The sequence below is a fragment of the Trichosurus vulpecula genome, chromosome 3, assembly GCF_011100635.1.
Source record: "Trichosurus vulpecula isolate mTriVul1 chromosome 3, mTriVul1.pri, whole genome shotgun sequence".
NCBI classification, from domain to species: domain Eukaryota; kingdom Metazoa; phylum Chordata; class Mammalia; order Diprotodontia; family Phalangeridae; genus Trichosurus; species Trichosurus vulpecula.
In genome coordinates, this window is record NC_050575.1 from 335,513,320 (window position 1) to 335,534,814 (window position 21,495).

Here is a 21,495-nt window from a genome sequence, read left to right on the forward strand (position 1 = left end):
AAAGTGTGTATTTTCTCATGGCCATGGAAGGTAATCTTTCCAGCCCCACAAAGGACTCGAGTCCCAACCTGAGACACCAGACGCTGATTCTCACTCAGCCATGTCTCCCTCATAGCTGCCTTTCGATCAAATCTACGAGCAAGTTGTTCCAGTTTCTCTTGTCTTATGAGCTCATTCCGCAGTGCCAGTTCTCTTTCATGTTCGGCTTTTTCCAGTCGTTCCCAGGCCTAAGGATTTGGAAGGAAAAAAAAAAAAAACAACACTTTCCTGAAATGGTCTAATGAAGCAAACCTCCTTGGCTTACAGTCAACACAGATTAGAGATCAGAGAATGCAGAGCTAGATGTGACCTTGAGATCATTCAGTCTAACCTCCTTATTTCATGGAAGAGGAAACTGAGATTTTAGGTTTCCAGTAAAATCCTAGAATTGGGGAGCCCCCCCACCCACCCAAACCTGACAAGAGAAAGCCAACAATAGTGGGAAGCATTCAAATTTGTGCTGCTTTGTCAACTCTCTGTGAACCCCCTCCTTCCTCAGTTTCACTGGAAGCTAAATGCTTATATGGTAGTGATAATAAAATAAACCACGTGGGCTTCAAAATATTAGAACTAAATTGAGACCTTTTAAAATTTTCATTCAGAGGAGAAATAAAAATACCATACTGGGAAGTTCTAGTCATATAAAAACTACAAGCTACCATTCTCAACCTTGCTCCATGCCCCCAAATAAAAATTTCGAAAATTGCCCCAAATATAAAGCTGCTAATTTCTCTCATTAAAAAAAGGCAGTGTGGCATTGCAGACAGAGAGCTGCACTCAAGAGTCAGGAAGACATAGGCTCTGACAAATACTGACTGTGTGTCCCTGGTCAAGTCACTTCCCTCTCAGTGTTCTAAGCAACTCACTAAGACTAAGTTAAAAAGGAGATTCCTAGTCTCCTCACAGGGAGTTTATTATACCAATAAAATCACAGATTTGATTAAAAAAATTTTCTGAAGAGACTTCTCATATCTATGCTTTTCTTTCATAAGTCTGGTTGGCTCCATTAAAATGTTTCCATAAAATAGGCCTCTTGTTAAAAATCACAGAATTCCACTCAAAAAGAATGCTTATCTCTAACCACCTATATTTCTAGATTCTTCAGATTACAATAGGGAATATTGCCCAATGTGAAATAAGGAAGTTGTGTAATTAATTCACTTGTTTGTTCTGACAGAAGGCAGGCTGGAGATTTGAAAAAGCAGCTGCCTGGGAAATTCCAGATAAATGAAGTAATAAGAACTGAAAAGTCTCCTTCCAGATCCTCAGAGACACTCAATTCATGTGCCCAAAGATTCATCACAATCCACAGAAGAATTAATTGATCTAACTGCCTAGGGAACACAAATTAGGTAATCTAAAGGAAGAGAGGCATGGTATACAGAAACACAAACTTTTGTGAAATGGTCACTTCACCGTATCACCTTCAAGTAGAGCATATACATATCCCCACGATACCTGCCAGATGTATAATCCAGCTCAAATGTAGATGAGGAAAAGCGGGGGGTATAATTTTACCTTGTTAATATCTGAGATGAGCTTTCCCTCGCGAGGCATATAGACTTTTTGATTATTGGCTCTCATTTTGCTTTGGATGGTGAAAAGTAGCACTTCCAAATTGCCTTTTTCTGTGAACCTGACAGGCACAAAAGAGAAACAACCAGAGGCACTATTTACTATACTCCTTTCACATCATTTCCCATGAAAGAACTATTTCAAAAAGTCATTAGGGTAGGGAGAGAATTAAAGAGGGGAGGGCAGCACAGGGAGAGCCATATATGAGGGAGGCCGACTGTTGGGTTTTATATAGACTAGATCCCCAGTGCCAAGTGCTTTGCACAGAGTAGTTTTTTTAAATGGCTGGTGGGTTGGATTTCTGCAAAACAGCAGAAAACATCCACTCATGTATGTGTCTGTTTGTAATATTTTCATATTATCTCAAACAAGGCTTAAAGACAATTCTTAGAAAATAGGCTTACTTCATAGAGAAAATGGCTGAATGCTTTTAACAGAGATGAATTTCAAATGACTGGCTAATCTATCTTCAGGGGCCTTCAGAACCAAAAATGGGTTGTGATGCAGCCAGAAAATTCAGAATTAACTGGATGTTTTTGTTGTTTGTTTTTTGTGTGTAAGGGAAAGAGAAAGGGGAGAGAAAGAGAAGGGGAGAAGAGGGAAAGGGAGAAGGCACCAAGTGGTTTTAAGAATGTAGCAATCTAGAGATATTATCCGTCAAGCATATCATTATACCATAGGGCTTCCATGTACCAGTGGCATGCTTCAATTAGAAAAGATGGTGAAATTGTAACTTGAATCAGACTGACTTCCTGAAGGACAGCAATTAGTATTAACTGAATAACCCCTACAGTGGCAAAGATATACTACCCATCTCAGGCTCCTGGAAGCCTCATCCCCCAAAATAAGTTTCTCAAAATCTCCATGAGAAGATGTCCCAGAAGATAATATAACAATAAAGCCCCCAAACAAGGTTATGAGGCCCTGCCAAGGCTCTTTCATCCTCCTAAAACTTCAGGTATAAAACCTGTAGAAAAAGGCTGGTCGTAGCACACCATAAGGACAGAAAGCTGAGACCTAGGAGTGACTATGCTAAGAAGACATGCTGAGCATGGTTTCTTCTATCACCTAAGGAAGCTGTTGGGCTCCACAATTACTCTCGCTAAACCTTAATAAATGCTTTGTCCTTCCTGAGAGCCCTATAACTTACTAAGACCCTTGGAGCTATTCTGAAGGCTAAGAAAGGCTCACAATAACTTTGTGTGATTAATCTGGTGCGAAGGGATGAGATAGGTGATAAAAGGCAGCTAAAGTGAAAATGGGGCCCCAGGTAGAGACACAGAAAGACAACACACAAGCCAGGAAAATGGGGAAAAATCAGTTGCAAAGTGTTCTTCCCTCCCTCCATATGTGCAGTAAATAGTAAGTACATTTCAACAGCCTGGACCTCAGAAACACAAGCATTCTTCCGTATATCTTACTTGGGTGGTTTCTCCACAGTGCGGTAAGTGTTGAAGGCCTGTAGCTGCTGTTGGACTCCAACGAGGGAGTTGGCAAATTTTCGATTGTTCAAGATAATGATGGTTTGTTCAATCCACTCCAAGAGGTCTGAGGCTAGTGATTCATATTTCTCAATCATTTTCTCTGTTTCAATGGCATTGTCAAGCACCTAACAAAAAAGAATCAGGAAAATCGAGAAATGAGATAATCTTTATATGATCAGGACATTAAATACAGACCCATATACACACCCTATGCTATAAGCAGAGCCATTTCCCTTTTCTGGTATTATGGGCTAAAAGGACTAGAGCTATCATATGTGAGGAACAGACTCAATTGACTCTTTAACATCAGGAATGATAGGCCAGAGCCTTAAGATGTTATAGGTCCTTCTTAATTTCTAACCCCAAATGCCTAGGGTCAGATAAAAAAGGGTAGTTGTCTTGTTCTGTGATCTTTTGTGGCTTCTAGTATATTTTCTAAGCTTTAAGAAGTTTATGAGTGTGAATAATTCTTAAAAGTTTGCAAGTGCTTTACTTGTCATTTGAGCCTGATGACACCCCGGTGAGGATCAAATAACATAGATCTCCAGTGAGGCAGGTGCTATATTATCCCCATTTTATGGATGGGGCGGCAAGGAGAGGTTAAATGCTTTGATCAGGATCGAACAAGTGTTTGAGGCAGGATTCAAACTCAGATCTTTCTGCCTCCAAGTCCTGTGCTCAGAATGACGACATTTGGTCCTCTTTAGAAAGAGGAGATAAACTATGGTCAAATTACAAAATAAAACACAATTAGAATCAGAAGATAGCACTTTTTAAGTAGGGAAATAAAAAGCCAGGAAAAGAATAATATTCAGTTAAGTTGGCTGAATCTAACATATTAATAAAATCAGCCCCTTGATCACATGGCTGTCCTTCAGGTGCAGGGACCTTCTACGAGCCCTAGATCAGTTCCTTAATGTGCTAAATCTCCTTTGGTAGGAACAGGGGAGTAACTCATTGTTTAGGCCCCATGCCGATGATGCTCCAGGTATGTCCCCAAAGACTTTTAGCATCAATTCTTCCCTTTATTCTTGGTGTTTTTCATAAAACCTTTTGTTGGCACAACTGACTGGGAAGAGCAATGCGTATGTGTGAATACAATTTCACCTCAATTTGTGAAACCTTAGTGAACCCACCTTCCCAATACGTTTTCCTTCAACAGCTAAGGCCTTCATCTTTGAAAAGTAGTGGTAATATGTCACCACATAAGTGATGATGGACTTCTCATCAGGATGGTCAACACTAATATCTGTAACCAAGAGAAGACTGATTTCAGTATGTTTCTTATGCTTCTAGTCACCCCAAAAGCGAGAATCATTTGATCCAAGAAAGTGAATTTCTGAGTTTATTCAACAACTCAATCAAATATGTTGAAAGGCATCAATCATTCCAGGGTACTATTAATTAAGAATAATGAATGTACAATAGAATATCTCTTCAGTCATTCATCCAAACTTTAAATGTCCAAGAAACATTATTTGTCAGTGAGAATACAAATACACACACACACACACGAATGACATAGGGTCTTATCCCTTAAAGGGGCCTATAATCTAATTGAAAAGACAAAATGTAATTTTAAAAAAACTAGCCAAGAATTAAAGAAAAGATGTAAGTTAAGTGTGAGATTTACATAACACCAAAGAAGACAAACCTAAATGCTGGTGGAATTCATAAAAAGCGAAAGACTTTTTGTGAACTGTGGTCTTGCAAGTGAGGCAAGTAATACCACGTGCAAGTTTTTGCTGTCCTTACCATAACCTAACAAAAACAAGGTAGATTTTACAGGCTTAAAACAATGAAAGAATATATGGTAAAGATTGAAGTTAGTAGATTCAAAGGGAATAAGATGAAACAATATAGGAAACAAAAGTAAATGCCTACTAAAGCTGAATATGAGAGAGATATGAGGGAAGATTGGGAGAGTCTTTTTTTTTTAGAAATTTATATTTATACACATTTATATCTGTAATATCCAGTGCTTAGCGCAATGCCTAGTGTATAGCAGGTACTTAATAAATGTTTACTTAATTGGATTACTGAATCTATAACACCTCATTTTCTTCCTTACAACAACCCTGTGATGAAGATGGAAAAAGTAATATCCTCCTTCTGCAGAAAATTAAGTCACACAGGGATTAAGAGATTTTGCTCACAGACAACAGAAAGGACTGGATCTCAAACTCACTGGCTCCCACTCGGATGCATTTCCCCATTAGATTGTGTTATCACTGATTGGTCTTACAGGTAGAAAGAAGAAAGGATAATTTTAGGAGGGCCAGAAAAACGCCAGTTTTGAAAATGGAATTCAACTAAATTTGAGTTATACTTATGCAGTGCCTACTATTTTTAAGGCACTCTGCTAGGATACAAAGACAAAAAAAAAACCCTAAATAACCCCTATTCTCAAGGAGCTTACACAAGATAGGTGAAGACTGGGCTTTATAACCTAGAGTTGAGAATACCCTGCTAGTATCTTCAAAGACAGCAACTCATCTGTAAAATCCGCTTTGACTTTTTGAGTTTTAGAGCAAAGTTAGACCTTTGATTTCACAGGTAAAGAAAACTCCTTCTGCGAATGCTAATTGATATCTTCTCTGCAAAGCATGGTCTCTAGAGCTGCCTAGAGCATTGAGATTTTGAGTGACTTACCCAAGGTCACAGAACAACAAGGTCTTTTGTGGGCTGAGGCCAACTCTCTCTCATGCTACGTTACTCTCCATTAGAGCATCAGTTCCAGAATTATTCCTGTAAGTTAGCTTTTTATTTCTTTCACAAACTTCTTGTATGACCTTGAAAATGTTACTTTTTCAATATGATAATGTATACCTTACAGAACTACAGGATCATCTATTCCAGTGAGCCACTAATCTGTACTTAAGGATCTCTGTGGGCCTCATTTTGACTTAGTTTTAAAATGTGATAGTATCTGTATTTTACTGCATTTTTACTTAAAGCGTTAAATATTTCCCAATTACATTTGAACCTGGTTTAGGCTGCACTCAGGAGTGTTGTAGGCCATGTCTGATACCTCTGATCCAGCCCCATATTCTCATTTCACAGATGGGGAAATAGAGGCCTAGAGTATGGCAAGTTATGAGTTGACCTGAAGAAACAAACCTAGAATCCAGGTTTTCACACTCCCAGCCCCAGTGTTCTGTTCATAAAAATCTGTTGATTCAGCTCCTCGTTCAAGCAGCTATAGCAAAGATTAATTATTTAAATACAAATTAATTATAAAATACTTCATCATTATGATAGAAAAAATTTAATGCCAAAGTACAAATAGTTAAAAATAGGAAGTAATTTTCTCTTGTGCCAAGGGGGTTAAGAAGTTTACTACCACCTGTGGAATTTTAGTTTGTATTTATGTTGGAGAATCATTTAATGGGTTAGTTCAGGGATAATTTTATCTCAGTTTCCTGTACTGAATATATCAGGGAATTTGATGTATTGGAAAATAGCAAGAAGCTTGCTTGGCAGTCTCATGACCTCTACCTGCCCTCGGGTAGCTAAACTTCCTGTTCTAAAGTTTTAAGAACTTCAAACTTTTTTTTTCCCTTCTCTTTTTCTGTCCCTCTCTCCCTCCCCCACCCCTCAATCCTACTTTCATCCCCAGCTGTACTGTAGCACACTTAGGAAGTTCTAATACCACAAACAAATCATGTATTCTAATGTGGTTTTTAATTTGGAAAAAAGTTCTTATTACAGGATGTACTAAAATGAAGCCTGATGTTAGCAGGAAATACAACATAGGAGAACACACTACAGGGGTCAGCTCAGATCTCCATTCCCTGGCATGAATTTGCAAAATAAACATTCTACTGCTCTAAGGGCCACAAAGCAGAGATCTGACTTTGAGGTCGGTTCTAGAGTACTATTACTCAGAAAACACATTCCCCCTCTCTGAGCCAGGGTTACAGTGGACAATGGACATTACATATTATCATCAGAATTACCAATAGCAAATATGGGACCTAATGCAGAAAAGAGTCCTAAGGACAAAAGATGGGCAGGAGAAGGAAAAGCAAGTTGTCATTGTGGGGAGTAGACACTGAGGTTGTAAATCTTACTCTTTCTTCCATAGGATTCAATTCAACATACATTTATTAACCTGCAAAGGGCTAAACTAGATGCTGGAGAAACAAAAATATAAACAGAATAGTCCCTGATCTAAAAGGGTTCATGGGACACAGAGCATGTGCATCAGCAAATAATGCAAAATATATACGAAAATAGAGAGTACTGATAACTGGGGAAGGGAAGGAATTAAGAAAAACCTCATGCAGGACATGGCAGCTGACCTGAGCCAGGTATTTTACCAAGTAGAGAGAAGGGAATGAATTCTGGATCAGAGTTTTAGAACTAGAAGACATCTTAGAGATCATATTAGTCCAACTTCCAACACCCGTTCTTATTTTACCAATGAGGATACTGAGATCCAGAGGTGGTGAGCGACCCATGTCCAAGGTCACAGCTAGCAAATGTCAGAACCAGTCCTCTTTCTATTATACCATAATTTCTAACACTTCTCACTGTAAGAGGCATATATGCCAACACTAATGCACTTGGTGTTTCTATTAGCAAAAGCTGCCTCTTACTCCTTAGGGCATTTGCTAAAGCAGTGTGAAGTGGGGAGGACCACCACCCAAAATTTTAGAAGCCAGCTGAGGTCTAGGTTGCAGCAATTCACTGATAACTTGATATTTCATACCCTCAAGTTGACCCAACACAATAATCTCCTACTTATTCTTTTTGCCTCCAGTCTATCTCATTGCTCCTACCCTCTTAATTTATCTTACACACAACTGCTCAATATGTCTTCCTAAATTACCACTCACACCATTAATCTGCTTATAAATCTTCAATAAGTCTCTAATGTCTATCAAATAAAAGTCAAAGTTCTAAAGCTGACTTTCAAGGCTTTCCCACAATCTGGTACCAACTTACTTTTCCAACATTCTCTCCCATTTTGCCTTTTTCACGATGCTCTAACTAAAGTGGATTTTTCTTAAACAATTTCTACTTCCCTACATGTGCACCTTTGCACAAATTATTCCAAATACATGGAATCTGCTAAATTTTCACCTGTGGTAATCCTACCCCTACCCCCTTCAAGGACCAGCTCAAATGCTACCTTTTCCAGGGAGGTTTTCTGAGTGACTTCCATCTGGAGGAAGTACTTCACTCCTTTAGATTCCATGGCACTTTACTCCTTCTCTTCAGCATTTCATCTATTCAGCACTGCATACTATTTGTATTAGAATGGTTTGTGCATACGTCTCTACTCCCTTATTAGACCAACATATAACTGCTTGAATGCAGGGACTGTCATTTTTTTATCTTTATATGATGCCTGGCACCAAGTGGTATTTTACACAGCAGAATAGACTCCAGTAAGTATTTGATGAATGAATGACAGAACCCTTACCCTCTGGATCCAGGAGCTTGGTGAGACCCAGATGCTGCTCTGCCAAGTTAAAAGCATTCTGAAGATTGTAGTGTGCATTGGATTTCTTCAGTTTGTCAAAATCAATCAGGTCAGGCCTGGGTAGACAAAGAAAAAGCCCCCATTAAAAAAAAATGAAATTTACTGCCTGAAAACAGAAGTATAAAGCACAGTGAAAGAAAAACTAAATAAGGAGCGCCACCCCCGCCCCCACCCCGCCATGCTGTTGTGCTAAAATTCTCCAGGCCATTTTGAAATTGAGGGAAACACTAAAAAACTATGAATTCAACCAACAATAGAGGTCCGTAGTCCTGAGCACAAATTTCCACATGTATTCATGCAAAGACTAGCACTTGGAGCTCTCGAAGTTAAAAGGAAGAGACTGGGTACTGCATTCCCACATGGGATATGAGAATTTCCTCTACAGCTGAACTTAAAATCCAGTGGATTTGAAAGTCAAAAACCACGCCACTTTGCTGCAAAGGGATGATGACATCACTACACCTAAAACCCTCAGTATATTTTCTAAGGACTTACCGGTGTTTGTGTATAAGTGCATTGAAAGCCATGCCATCTCTCCAGCTAGTGGTAAAGTTGTGAATGTTGACATTGGGGTACCTGCAAAAGCCAATATAAAAGAAAGGAAAGAGAGCAGGCTAAACAAAGGGTTCCTCATACGTAATATAACTGTTTTAAATGCAATAAAAATCAGTCCATGATGTTAAAAAAAAAAATTTCAAATCAGAGCCAAATATTTCAAGGATCTCTTAGAATTGCAATTCAAATAAGGCAGAGAGCTCTCTGGGTTACCTGGCTTGTTCAGTTTGCAATTCAATCTAACACTGAGTTAAATGGTAGGTTTGAACTTTTAATCCCACCTTTCTTTTTTAAAAAAACCTAATCTTCCCTTTACATCATACTTTCCTGATACACTGAACCCCGCATTGAACACAGTAAATGCTGGGATCTGGGATTTTATTTAAGAAGGAAGGAATAAGGGAGGGTGGAATTCCAAACTGACATACATAGAACAGGAAAAAATGAGAGAATGCCATCCACATCCAACTAGATCCTAAGTCCTGTGAACATTACCCCCCTAGTACACTTCCCACATCCATAATCTTCTCCATTCCTACTCCAACTACCTAAATTCATTCAGATCAGCATTTTTTCTTGCCTGAATTATTGCTGTATTAGCCCTCTATTCATTCTATCATTAAGTCTGTTCTCTTTCAAAATTTCTCCTTTATATTCTCCCATGCAAAGAATCGTTTCAGTGAACGACTCCAATATCCTTACTCCTCAACATTTCAGTGGTTCCATTTTGCCTACAAAAAGAAGCTAGGTCCTGATTAGTGGGAATAAAGGATCTTCCTGAAATGACCATGTTATCTGAATTTACACTGCCCATTTCCATTAAGGTGGAATCAATAACCAAATGAATACTTTCTGAGATTCATTATTCCTACTAATTGGGACCTTGCTGTAAATTATAACCCCTTAACTCTGACATCCAACCTATCTAGGGTTTGGCTCCAATCCACTTACAAAGCCTTATCTCTTACTACTCCCCTTCCTGTATGTTCTAGCCAAAAATGCCTCCTCATCACCCCCCATCCTCCATCCCCCATTTTCATTCTTTCCTCTTAAATCTATTAGATTTTAAGATCCTTGAGGACTGGGACTGAATGTCTTTTGCTTCTTTTTGTATCCCCAGTGCTGAGCATAGTAGGTACTCAATAAATGTTTACTGATTGATTTTATCTAAATGTATAAAATGGATTGCCCCCATCTCTAGCTGTTAAAGGCCCACCTTTTCTTCAGGACTGAGCTCAGGTGCTAACTTCCTCTGGGAAGCCTTCCTTCCCCCATGACAACTAGCTAAAAGTGATCTCTCCTGTGTGTTCATTCCCCACTCCTCTGCACCAAGTGCTATTTTCTATGCTACGTTCCTCCCAATTAGATCAGAAGCTCCTTGAGAGCAGTCTCCCAAATCTATCTTTGTCACCACAAGCACCTTCACACAGCGCCTTCTACATAAGAGATACTTAATAAATATTTGTTTAATTAAATGCAGCCCAGAGTCGGTAGGGTTACTGGTCTCCATTGTATCCCAGTGAAGATGTTTGGACAGTGAGGTCACTGAGACCCAAATATTCACATTTCCTTTTAATACAAAGGAGCCAAGTCTCCCTTGTCATTGTCGGCACACTGTTTGTTCATCCTGAAGGCTGGGTTAATGCTGATTTTTTGATGGTTAAACAAACCTCTGTAGAACCTATCTCCATGAAACCCTTTCATACATTAGAAACTTTTCTGTAATCTAGCCAAGAGTCTATTCAATAGTAATTATTTATAATGACTGTAATTCTATATTTATACTTGATTACAGGTTTGTCACCCTTATTGGATTATAAACTCCTCAAGGATCTAGACTACCTAGTGCAGTACTCACGAGTGCCCAGGGGTACTCAATAAATACCTGTGGACTAATTGGCTAAATTAAAGCCACGTCTATATTTACAACTCATCATTACTGGTCCTAAAAACATCTGGAGAGAATAAACCCCATGAAAAAGGTTTATCATCAATGATAGCTGACCAATTTCAATGAACAGAGAGAGAACATATAGTTTTCTGAACTAAAATTTAAGCATGTTGTTTCTCTGAAAGAAGTTAAGAGTATTTCAGATTCCTTCAATTAAGGAAAGCTGACTATAACATCAGTTGGGTTACAGACTAACAACTGCTTCTTATTTCTCTCTGTTCCTCTTCCTGGTGGAGATCAGTTGAGAAGACACACACTGGTATGTTACAAATGATTTGAAAGAAACTCCAATCCCGGAGAGAGATATTTCCCCAGAATCTCTCCATTCACACTCACCCAGCTGTTTTCATCTGGCACCACAACAGCAAAGCATCTTTGGCAGATTTTTTCTCTTTGTTGTCTTCAGTTTCCACACTGATATCTTGAATCTAAGAATTACAAAGAATATTAGTGGGATTAATGGGTCACTGATGAAATGCATGAGTCGGTAAGAACAAATGTACTTCTTGGAAATGTACACAGCTAATACCCAGAGCACAGCAGGAGACGGATGGGTTGTCTAAACAGAAGCACAAAACTGCTTTCTTTAGGAGTTAGGAAAATGGACCAGAATTTTACTTTATAATTAGTTTGTAGATGCGGCCAAAGACAGAGATTTAGATGAACATAAGGCCTCCTCCACACCCAGTATGTACCATTTTCTCCCCAACATAGCACATTCATCTTGATTCTTTTGCATGAGACACCAGTCATAGGGAGCACTATGAAAACTGGTGAGTTTATGTGCAAAGAAGGAAACAACTCATACCCCCTCCTCACAACAGGTTTTATAGACTAGAGAAACAGCAAGCTCAGTTTTTTATAAAAGTGACACTTTTCATGTTGTCATGAGAGTACAGTCCTTACAGAACAGCTACCATCTAGATGGGACAGCCCATGTGTTATTTAATAAACATGTTCTCATGCTCTGCACTCCCCCATCGTCCACCCTTTAAAAAGTCCAACTCAAATGACACCTCCTAACTTCTTCCACATCAGTAATGACTTTTGTTCTTCCACAAGTTCACATATGTACTTTGTTTGCAGCTCTCATTTAATGTGGATTATCTGTATTACAGTTGTAGGCATGTATCAGAAGTCTTCTATTATAGGAATATTATGGAAATGGCAATGCTGCCAGCCCAGTGCCTGCAGCCAGCCCCCTGGGATGAGGGAGGTACTTCCTATGGAGGTACAGCCTGGTACCTGCTCCTGCAGGGCTCTACGCATAGCTGCTGAAGACTCAGAAAATCAAGTTCTTTTCTCCAGGGCCACGATCCCTGGCACTGTCAAAGAGCTCAACATTAGAAACGGCTATGTTTTTATCAGTGAGCTTGACATTAAAGAAGAGGCATCACCGTCTGCTTTGCTGCAGCAGCCTAAGGATCATGTGCCTTCCCATATGTCTTTCAGCTGAAACCTCTTATGTGCTGTCCTCCTCATTTGATCCCGAGCTCCTTGAGAGCAGGGGCTGTCTTACTTTTCTATCTGCATCCCCAAAGCTTAGCACAGTCTTTTGCATATAGTAACACCTTAATAAATGCTTCATTTGTTTGTTCATTCCTATTGAAGGCAGAAGGCTCATCTTGCCTAGTGCCTGGTACAGTGTTCTGGACAGAGTGGGCACTTGATCATTAACTACAAAAGGACAACAAATCACTAAGTGTTGAGCTATCTTCTAATTTCTTAAGCAACCAAGAAAGAGTATTTACTTAAGAATCAGGAGACCTGTAATAAATAACAATTATATTTGTATAGCACTTTAAGGTTTGTATTATCTCAGTTTGATTTCTGAAATAATCCTATAAGGTAGGTGCTGTTATTGTCATTTTATTGGTGAGTAAACTGAGGGTAAGAGCTTTGCTCAGGGTCATAGCTAGAAAGCATCTGAAGCAGAATTAGAATCCAGGTCAACCACTCTAACCACTATGAACTCCTTAGTACCTCCCTGGGTATTGCTCTCCTCATTTGTAAACTTAGGTTGTTGAAGAAGATGCTAAGGTCATTTCCATCCATAAAATTTTATGATTCTAAGTAATCCCAAGTAGCCCTGGTGTCTGTCATCCCTCACCTCCTACACATTTCCAATCACATTAAAACCATCACTAAAAATTCTTGAGGATTCTTTATATGAAAGCTGGGGTGGGGTGGAGAGACACCATGTGGATCCAAATATAGGCCGTTGTCTCCCCTCTTCCCCCCTCCAAATGACATGTTTGATAGGCAAAAAAATGCACAGGTTTGTATAAAAAAAAATTGGCTGTTTTAGATAAACCAGATTTTCTCAGGGAAAGTACGGCCTGCTTCTAAACCAATACGGCAAGATCACTGGGGTTTAATTTTAAACCTGTAAATGGTTAAAACCTAGCTAAGATGAAAGATCATTTCCTTCCCACACTGCCCTTCCTGAGATAAGAATTAGCAAATGTCATTTTAATGGTGTTGTGAAGATGCCAGTCTGAGCTTGCAAAATCATTACCTCAAGTAAAGAAAGCAAATCAAGAAAGAATGATTTGCATTAAAAAGTTTGGTTCAGAATAACCACGAGTGGCAGTCTGAAATTACACGCAAGACCACCTGTTGGCTTTTTAAAATCTTTGTGAAGATTTATCTGTTTTTCATGACTCATGGCTCATTTGCTCATCCAAAATAAAGACAGCTGCTATTTTACTGATCCCTGGGTTACCCTCCTTCAACTCAAATAAAAGAAAAATGAAGGTGCACCACAAAGTTGGAAATAAGACATTATTTAGAGATTAAGTTTATTAGAGATAAGAGACTATTAGACAAAATAATAACAGAAAAAAGAAGGGAACCTGGGGCAAACACTGGGACTTTACTAAATACTCCAATATGCCCATGATCTCATCAATGGAGATCATAAGGCATCTCTGCCTGTCCAGGCTATGTGATTCTCCCATAAAAAAGACTGAATACAATTCACAAATTTTAACCAAACTGAATTATGCTTGCTGGGAAAATCATTCTACTTCAATGCAGATCATTTACTGGGTCCTTAGAATTACCCTGCTGAGATGCTCTAAACTGCAAATTGCCTTCGACTTTTGAGTAGGCTTAAATTAAAAAAAAAAAACCTGTCCCAAGGATCTACAGGTTTCTTAAGTTGCTCTGGACAGAAACTCTGTGAACATGGCATTCATTTTCTCCTCTGAAAAAGATCTATAGAGAAAGTAATTGCCAGGCTCACACCACTCCCCTTCTCAGGTGACTGTCTCCCACCTGTCATGCTCAGTGAGGTTTGTGGGCTGCAAAGTGAACCTCGCTAATCATCCTAGTAATGTTCACTAAACAGGCCACATTGGACACAAAGGAATGGAGTACAGCAAAGCAGAGAGAAGAGGAGGACCCAAGAGACCACCATCATCTGGCAAGAAGACAGAGACCAAGAGCACAAGACAAAAAGGGAGCATAAAGAAACGTCTGAGGAAAAGGAAGACAACAGGAGAAATTTAGGATAAACGCTTCAGAGAACCAAATGGAGGGGAGGGGAAGCATGGAAAGAAACAAAGAAAAAGGGAGTGCCACTCAGCTTGAAATCTCTTGATAATTTAATAATGTATTAGTACTATCATAATGAAATCACTAACAATTCAACGTATTAATAAAAACTTTTTACCAAACTCAATAACCCTTAACCTTTTCCATTGTAAGGAAGGAAACAAGCATCTATTAAGCATCTACTATATACCAGGCACTGTGCTAAGCACTTTACATATACTTGATCCTCAAAACAACCCTGGGAGTTAAGTACTATTATTAACCTCATTTTTCAGTTGAGGAAACCAAGATGAACAGAAATTGCGTGACTCACAAATCCACATATGAATAATGAACAAACAACCTCAACACAAAAGAATACAAGACACTGGTAAAGTAGGTGGTATAGCTATATGGTAATGAGAATGGCTTGTGAAATTAGCCCCATTGCTTAACAGTCAAAACAGCAAATTAAATAACTCCTTCCCTGGAAGCTGAGGTAATTGAGAAGGTTAGCATGAAGAATGAATCTTCCAAGTGACAAAGGCTGGATCCTATTCTCTCTCTACCCCATATACAGTCATGTTTTAAAAGGTCTTGATGGGTACCTAAATTTGTTTATTTTTGTTTCTCTTTCTCCTCCGTCATAGACCAAAGGGAAGATATTTTATGTTTCTTTTTCCTATGGGATGCAAAGGGAGGCTAGTGTCCCCTTAATGATTGCCCTTTCTTTTTTCTCCAGTCTCCAAAGAGACTGTTGTTGGGGAATTTCCCATTAAGTCTGGGAAGTACCGAGATGATAAGCCCCTAGAGGTCAGGGCCAGTGTCACTGACATAATGAAATGGAGGTCAGCAGTGCATTACGTAATTTAACAAGGCTACCAGAGAAGGCTGAGTCATGTTGAACACGAACAACCCAGTTACTTTCCTCAATGAAATGAGAGACTGGAGGAAATGTGGCAGGTATTCACTTCACAAACAGCTTCTGTCAAGAGAAACTATAACCACAGTGTCTCATGTCCAGAACTACCGTTGGCCCGAGGCACCCTCTGCCAGTGACTGAGGCAACACGGCACAGTGTAATGACCTCGAGAGTTAGAATCAGAAAACTTTAAACAGTAGCGTGCTATTTAACCTCTCTCGTTCTCAGGTTCCTTGTGTGTGAAAGGAAGAGGTAGGACTAGATGACCTCTAACATGCCTTCCAGCTTTACAGCACTAAGAATGAATCTGAGCAGCTTAAATGCTGTGGGCTTCTACCAAATCAGTGCAATCTCTACCAACCATAGGCAGTGACCCTAAGGGCTTGTATTTCATTGCTGATTATAGTCCTAACCCAAGGGGAGAGAAGGAAGGAGAAAGCAGAGCTTGTGCTCTCTCTCTTTCAAAAATAATTAAAATGTCTAGCTATAAATCTTCAAGTTTTCTGCACAATCCTATCAGAAGGGCAAGACATCATCAGCCACTACCAGCCACAACAGCACAGATACCTAAAAGCTGTGTCCTAAGAGTGACAGGTTGAGTTGGTAAGCTGTAGGACAGGCACTTCTGGCAGGGCAGAAAACTGGCAAGGAGCTAACAAAAGAGAACCGGCAAAGAGATTCTACAGCCACTGTGTCCCCACACTGATCAGCCACTGCATCCCCAAAATACTGCCTGTGCTCTACGATGCTGCCACTGTCCCAGGAAATAACACCATATTCTGACAACCTCGAAATTTGGAAACTAAACTTTACAAATGAAATTAATACTCTGACAGTGTTCAAGAGGACTTCACAATAAATAATCAACATGCAGAAATATCCCAATGTCATATTCTTTACCTGGAACCGCAAAATGATGGTCCAGATGAGACCAAGAGTCAGTCGATGATTCCCATCCACAATGTCATGGGAACCCATGTTTTCAAGATGTACTCTCTGCTCTTTCAGGAACTGAAGGGCTTTATCCACATTCTCCAGACAATGGATGCGCATTCTTCCCTTTGTTGGCTTGGGCTATATTCACACAAGAATAGAGAATAAAAAAATGTCATCCAAAGGGTCAGAGAAGGGTTTGGTGATCCTACAATACAAGCAATTTTTATACTAGCACTAAACATAAATATGTTTAAAATATCAATTCATTTGGGTCTAGGACTCAGGGGTGGAGAACCTGTGGGCTCCAGGCTACATGTGGCCCTTTGAGTCATACTTGAGGTCCGAGAGGGCCACATGTGGCCTGGAGGCTGAAGGTTCCCCACCCATGACAGGTAATAACAGGGTATCCCAAAAGTCTTAGTGCACTTTGAAGCTTAAATGGCTGAAAAGTGCACCAAGACTTGTGAAATACTCTGTATTTAAAATTAACAGTGACTTAATCAGGCTATTAGGAAATGGCAACGGGCAAATGCAGTTTATTGGGAAGTGCTTTGTATCCAAACAAAATATATCAATCGGTCTTAAAACTAGAAAAAGGAATAAAAATATGCACAATCCTGTAAAATAAAAAAATAATAGTAACTAAGTCTTAATGTGCACTAGTATATCACTTTAGTGAATTTAAAAAAAACTGTAGTTACATAAATTAATATCTTTTATAAAAGGAGTTCTATGTCAGGGTTTGGGGTAAAAAAAAAGTGCACAACTTTTCTCAAATACTTCCCTTCCTGCTATCTTCTCCAGTGTTTTTTCAGAGAGATATGATTAACACCCTTAAATGCTCTTTGAAAAGTTATCAACTTTACAGGAAGTTGATGCTCTACTGAATTGACATTTTCTAAAGTCTGTCTAAAAATGGGAAAGAAGTATAGGACACAAAATCAAAAGAAGAAAACTTTCAAGATTGTGAGGGGGGAGGGAAAAGAGTTCATCTTAACTCTAATTATCTACATCTCTCCTCCCTCTCCCCCTCAAAACTTAATCACCTAAAGAGCCAGAGGCATCTCTCAAAAGAATTTTTTTCAATGAGTATATCTCCTAACAATAGGAGAAACATGGGAAGAATTATATGAACTGATAAAGAGCAAACCAGTAGGTCCAAGGAAGCATTATACACAATTATTACAATAATATATATGAAAATAATATTAAAATACTGCAAAACTCAATTTCCTCATCTGTAAAGTGAGCTGGAGCAGGAAATGGCAAACCATGCCAATATTTTTGCCAAGAAAACCCTAAATGGGGTCACAAAGAGTCAACACAACTGAAGTGACTGAACAGCAACAATAAAACTCAGGTTAATTGCAATAACCCATCTTGATTCCAAAGAACAGATGAAAAGAAGCAAATCCCATGACTATTGGTAGAGGGAAGAGACCACAGGTATGAAAGATGGTATACATCAGCCAATCAGTCAACAAACATTCGTTTTAAGTGCTTACGTAATGCTAGGTACACTACGACACGTGGGGAATATAAAGATGAGCAAAAACACAGGCCCTGCTCTCAAGGAGCTCACATTCTAATGGAGGAGACAACATAAAAAAACCTATGAACATAGAAGATAAGGTAACCTCAGAGCGAGAACCTGGGAGAGGGACAAGTCAGAAAGGCCTCCTTCAGAAGGTGGGATTTGATCTATATCTTGAATGAAGCCAGGCAAGTCAGGAGGAGGCAGAAGGAAGAAGTAAGAGCAGGAGTGTCTTGCTGGGAATATGAATATGAATCACAGAGGACAGGACAGGTAGGAAGGGACTAGGCTGTGAAGAGTTTTAAATGTTAAACAGTGTGTATGTGAATCTATGTTGCTGCTCTATTGGTTGGGTTTTGCTTAACTGTCTTTGTTACAAGAGAGGATGAGGATTTAATGGGGGATATTGGTGAAATGACTAATAAAAATTGTTACTAAAACTAATTCCTAAGCCTGGCTTTAAAGGACTTCTATGATTGGGCTTTACACAATTTATTCGACCTCATTTCCCATAGTTCTCTCTCACCACACAGGCCTCATTGTACCACAAACATGCCATGTTCATTCCCACCTCTGGGATTTCATTCCTCTTATTCCCTTCCCCCACCTCCTAGAATGCTCTCTGCCTACTCAAAAACCAAACAAACATTTAAAACCTAGCTCAAATCCCATATCCCCCATTAGCTTCCCTTGATCACTCAGTCCCTCTGCCCGCCTTGTCCTCTAAACTCCCTACTGCACTTTGAGGGCGTCTCATAGTTTACCACTGAGTTGAGCTCTTTTCATTCTACTGCTGCTTTATGGGTCAGTAATTTCTGACCAACTGAACTGTGAGTTTCTTAAGGGCAACAAACACCACCGCCAACCACGTAGCTCAGTGGCAGGCTCACGGAGGACATGTTCAGCAAACTGGTCAATGCTAAGAAAGAGCCGTGGGTTTACGAGCTGTATGACTTTTGGGGCAGTCCTCAATGCCCTCATCTGTAAAATGAAGCCTAGATTAGAGGATGTCTAAAGTTCCTTCCAGCAATAAATCTAGGCTCCTTTGAAAGTCATTTTGAATGATCTCTTAATTGCCAACTTTCCTCTATCTTCATTCTTCTTTATCTCTCTGCAGTCTTTGGCATTACTATCATTTTCTTCTCCTGGATACTTACCCCTCCGTAGATGTTCATGACACTGCTCTCTCCTGGTTCTCACCTCCCTTTAAAGGTACAATAATCATAACTAACATTTATATGTGCTTTAAAATTTGGAAAGCACTTTACTCTTTGTGCTATCTGATCCTCACAGTAGGTGCTATAATTACCAGCAATTTACAAAGGAAGAAAAGAAGGCTGGGGCAGATTAAGGATAGGATAATATAACTATTAAATGGCTAAAGCAAGATTCATACTTAGATCTTCTTGATTCCAAGTCTAACAATCTATCCACTGCCAGAAAACCAAAGCCGTCCAATGGGAGCATAATCAGATACCAGTGGGTTTCATCACTTTAAGTTCTTTTCAGTTTTATACTTTTTATTCTATAACTAAGATCTTCAATTAATTAGAAGGTCATCCAGCACTGAGAAACATTTGGATGATAGGAGACTGATGAAGTTTGGGAATTGTACTATTTTCTCTTGACATTAATGTATTTGTTACTAAAGATCTCAAGAGCCCCACCACAGGCTGCCACATATAATAATGAACATAAATGACAAATTATGAGATACTGTAGTACAGTTAACAAGAAGGCTGGTTTCAAAGTCTGGAAGACTGCTTCTTGGCTATAGGAACCTGGGGCAAGTTACTTAATCTCTCACTGCCCCCTGGCAAATCTAAGATTACAGAAGCTGCAGAATAGTTACTGACCTACTGACCTCCAACGGTAGAGGAAGGTTTCTCTGGTGTAGTTTCCCTGCACCCATGATATCACAGATTGACACCTACCCCTCCTCTTGAAAAGGCCACCTATTTAAAATCTTTAGTACAGAAAACCCCTTCAAAAAAAAAAAACAACCCAAAAAACCTACCACACCACTACAAACTACCGAAACCTGAGATGAACTTAATTAATCGGACATCCAGCAAAGGGGATATGTAATTATCTGAGTTCCCTACCCCAGCTGCCAGTCTTTATTGGTCATCACAGAGTTCAGTGTAGTCTGCACAAATAACAGGTCCAAACCCAAAAAACAGACTCAGGGAGATTTGTGACCTAAAGCAGTTTCTTCAAAGTAGCAATATCGCATTTACTGGTTTCACAAAGTCGAATGTTTTAGGCATCTCAGTTCATGCGATAATGTTTATTTCTAAATTTCAGCAGAACTGCCTACATTCAATTCTACAAGAGCAAAAAGCAATATTGATAATGTCCAGTTGCATAACAAATAGCATTTTGAAAGTTTCTAAGGCACTGAGTTTGTGACTTAGAACTCGTGGTACGACTGAAACATTCTAAACGATAGCTAGAGGTTGTCACCATGGAATCTTATACAACGACAATGATACTCTAGTGCTCTGAATTTGGGGAAGACATCGTCCCAGTTAAGTCTCATCTTCTATTCCTGCAGAGTAAAAAAAGAGGTAGGGGACTCTAGTGCAAGGCTTTAGCAATGGAGAGAGAGGTAGTTTAGGGACTTGTGGTTGGTAGGGCTTCACTGAACTGGGAAATATAGGTAGGGAAGGGGAGAACAGACAAGTGAGTCACTACATCTTTCTATGGGGCAGAGGCTTCAAGGCTTGGGTGGCTCCATCCGTTGGGGATACAAAAGGGTAAGAAGCCATGGAACTGGGCAGCAATCGTAAGGAATGGGATCAAGGAGCAATGGGGAGGTGAGATTTTTGACAGGCACATAGTTGTTCATATTTATAAAGACCTTTTGTTAGCCAGGGTTTGTAAGTCAGAGGCTTCCTGGATGGCGATATACCATTTCTGCTGAAGCATTTAATAGAATTTACAGAAATTGCTCTCCTTTGTTTGATTCAATGAATGTAAAAAGCCAACATTGAAATAACTCAAGGGGGAGGGGAGAATGTCTATATTACAAAGATTTTATTATAACGATGTCTGTATGAGAACCATTAGAATCTCAGTACTGGAAGGGAATTGTCCCTGTGTATTGACACAGATCATGTTGCTCGATTCCCTCATTTTCAAATGACTGAGCCTAAGCTTGGGAGCATAAATGACTCGATATAAATAACAGTCAGTTAGAAGGCAAAAACAGGGCTGGAACTAGCCCCTTCCCTGACAAGTCCAGTGTACTCCTTCAGTCATTCTTCAGATTAACGATGATGACGATGATACTAGCAGCTAGAGCGTGAGTGAACTCACACACTGACTCATTTGTACTTGATCCTCACAACAATTCAGAGAGGTAGGTAATATTATTATTGTCATTTTACAGATAAGGAAACTGAGACTGAGAGAAGTTAAGTGACTTGCTCAGTCACAAAGCTAATACATTTCTGAGGCAAGGATTGA

At 39.4% G+C, this 21,495-nt stretch overlaps 1 protein-coding gene across 5 annotated transcripts in view; it reads right to left on the minus strand.

The window, feature by feature from the left end:
- The window catches only part of SPTBN1 (spectrin beta, non-erythrocytic 1), a 280,165-nt gene that overhangs the window by 61,110 nt on the left and 197,560 nt on the right, over positions 1-21,495 (minus strand). For all 5 annotated transcript variants that reach the window (XM_036748781.1, XM_036748782.1, XM_036748783.1 and 2 more), the window contains 8 exons: positions 16,455-16,628; positions 11,432-11,523; positions 9,085-9,165; positions 8,530-8,645; positions 4,235-4,347; positions 3,036-3,223; positions 1,558-1,675; positions 69-227 (listed from right to left, as the gene is read on the minus strand). In XM_036748781.1, coding sequence (XP_036604676.1) covers positions 69-227; positions 1,558-1,675; positions 3,036-3,223; positions 4,235-4,347; positions 8,530-8,645; positions 9,085-9,165; positions 11,432-11,523; positions 16,455-16,628 — 1,041 coding nt within the window. The remainder of the gene's footprint in view (positions 1-68; positions 228-1,557; positions 1,676-3,035; positions 3,224-4,234; positions 4,348-8,529; positions 8,646-9,084; positions 9,166-11,431; positions 11,524-16,454; positions 16,629-21,495) is intronic.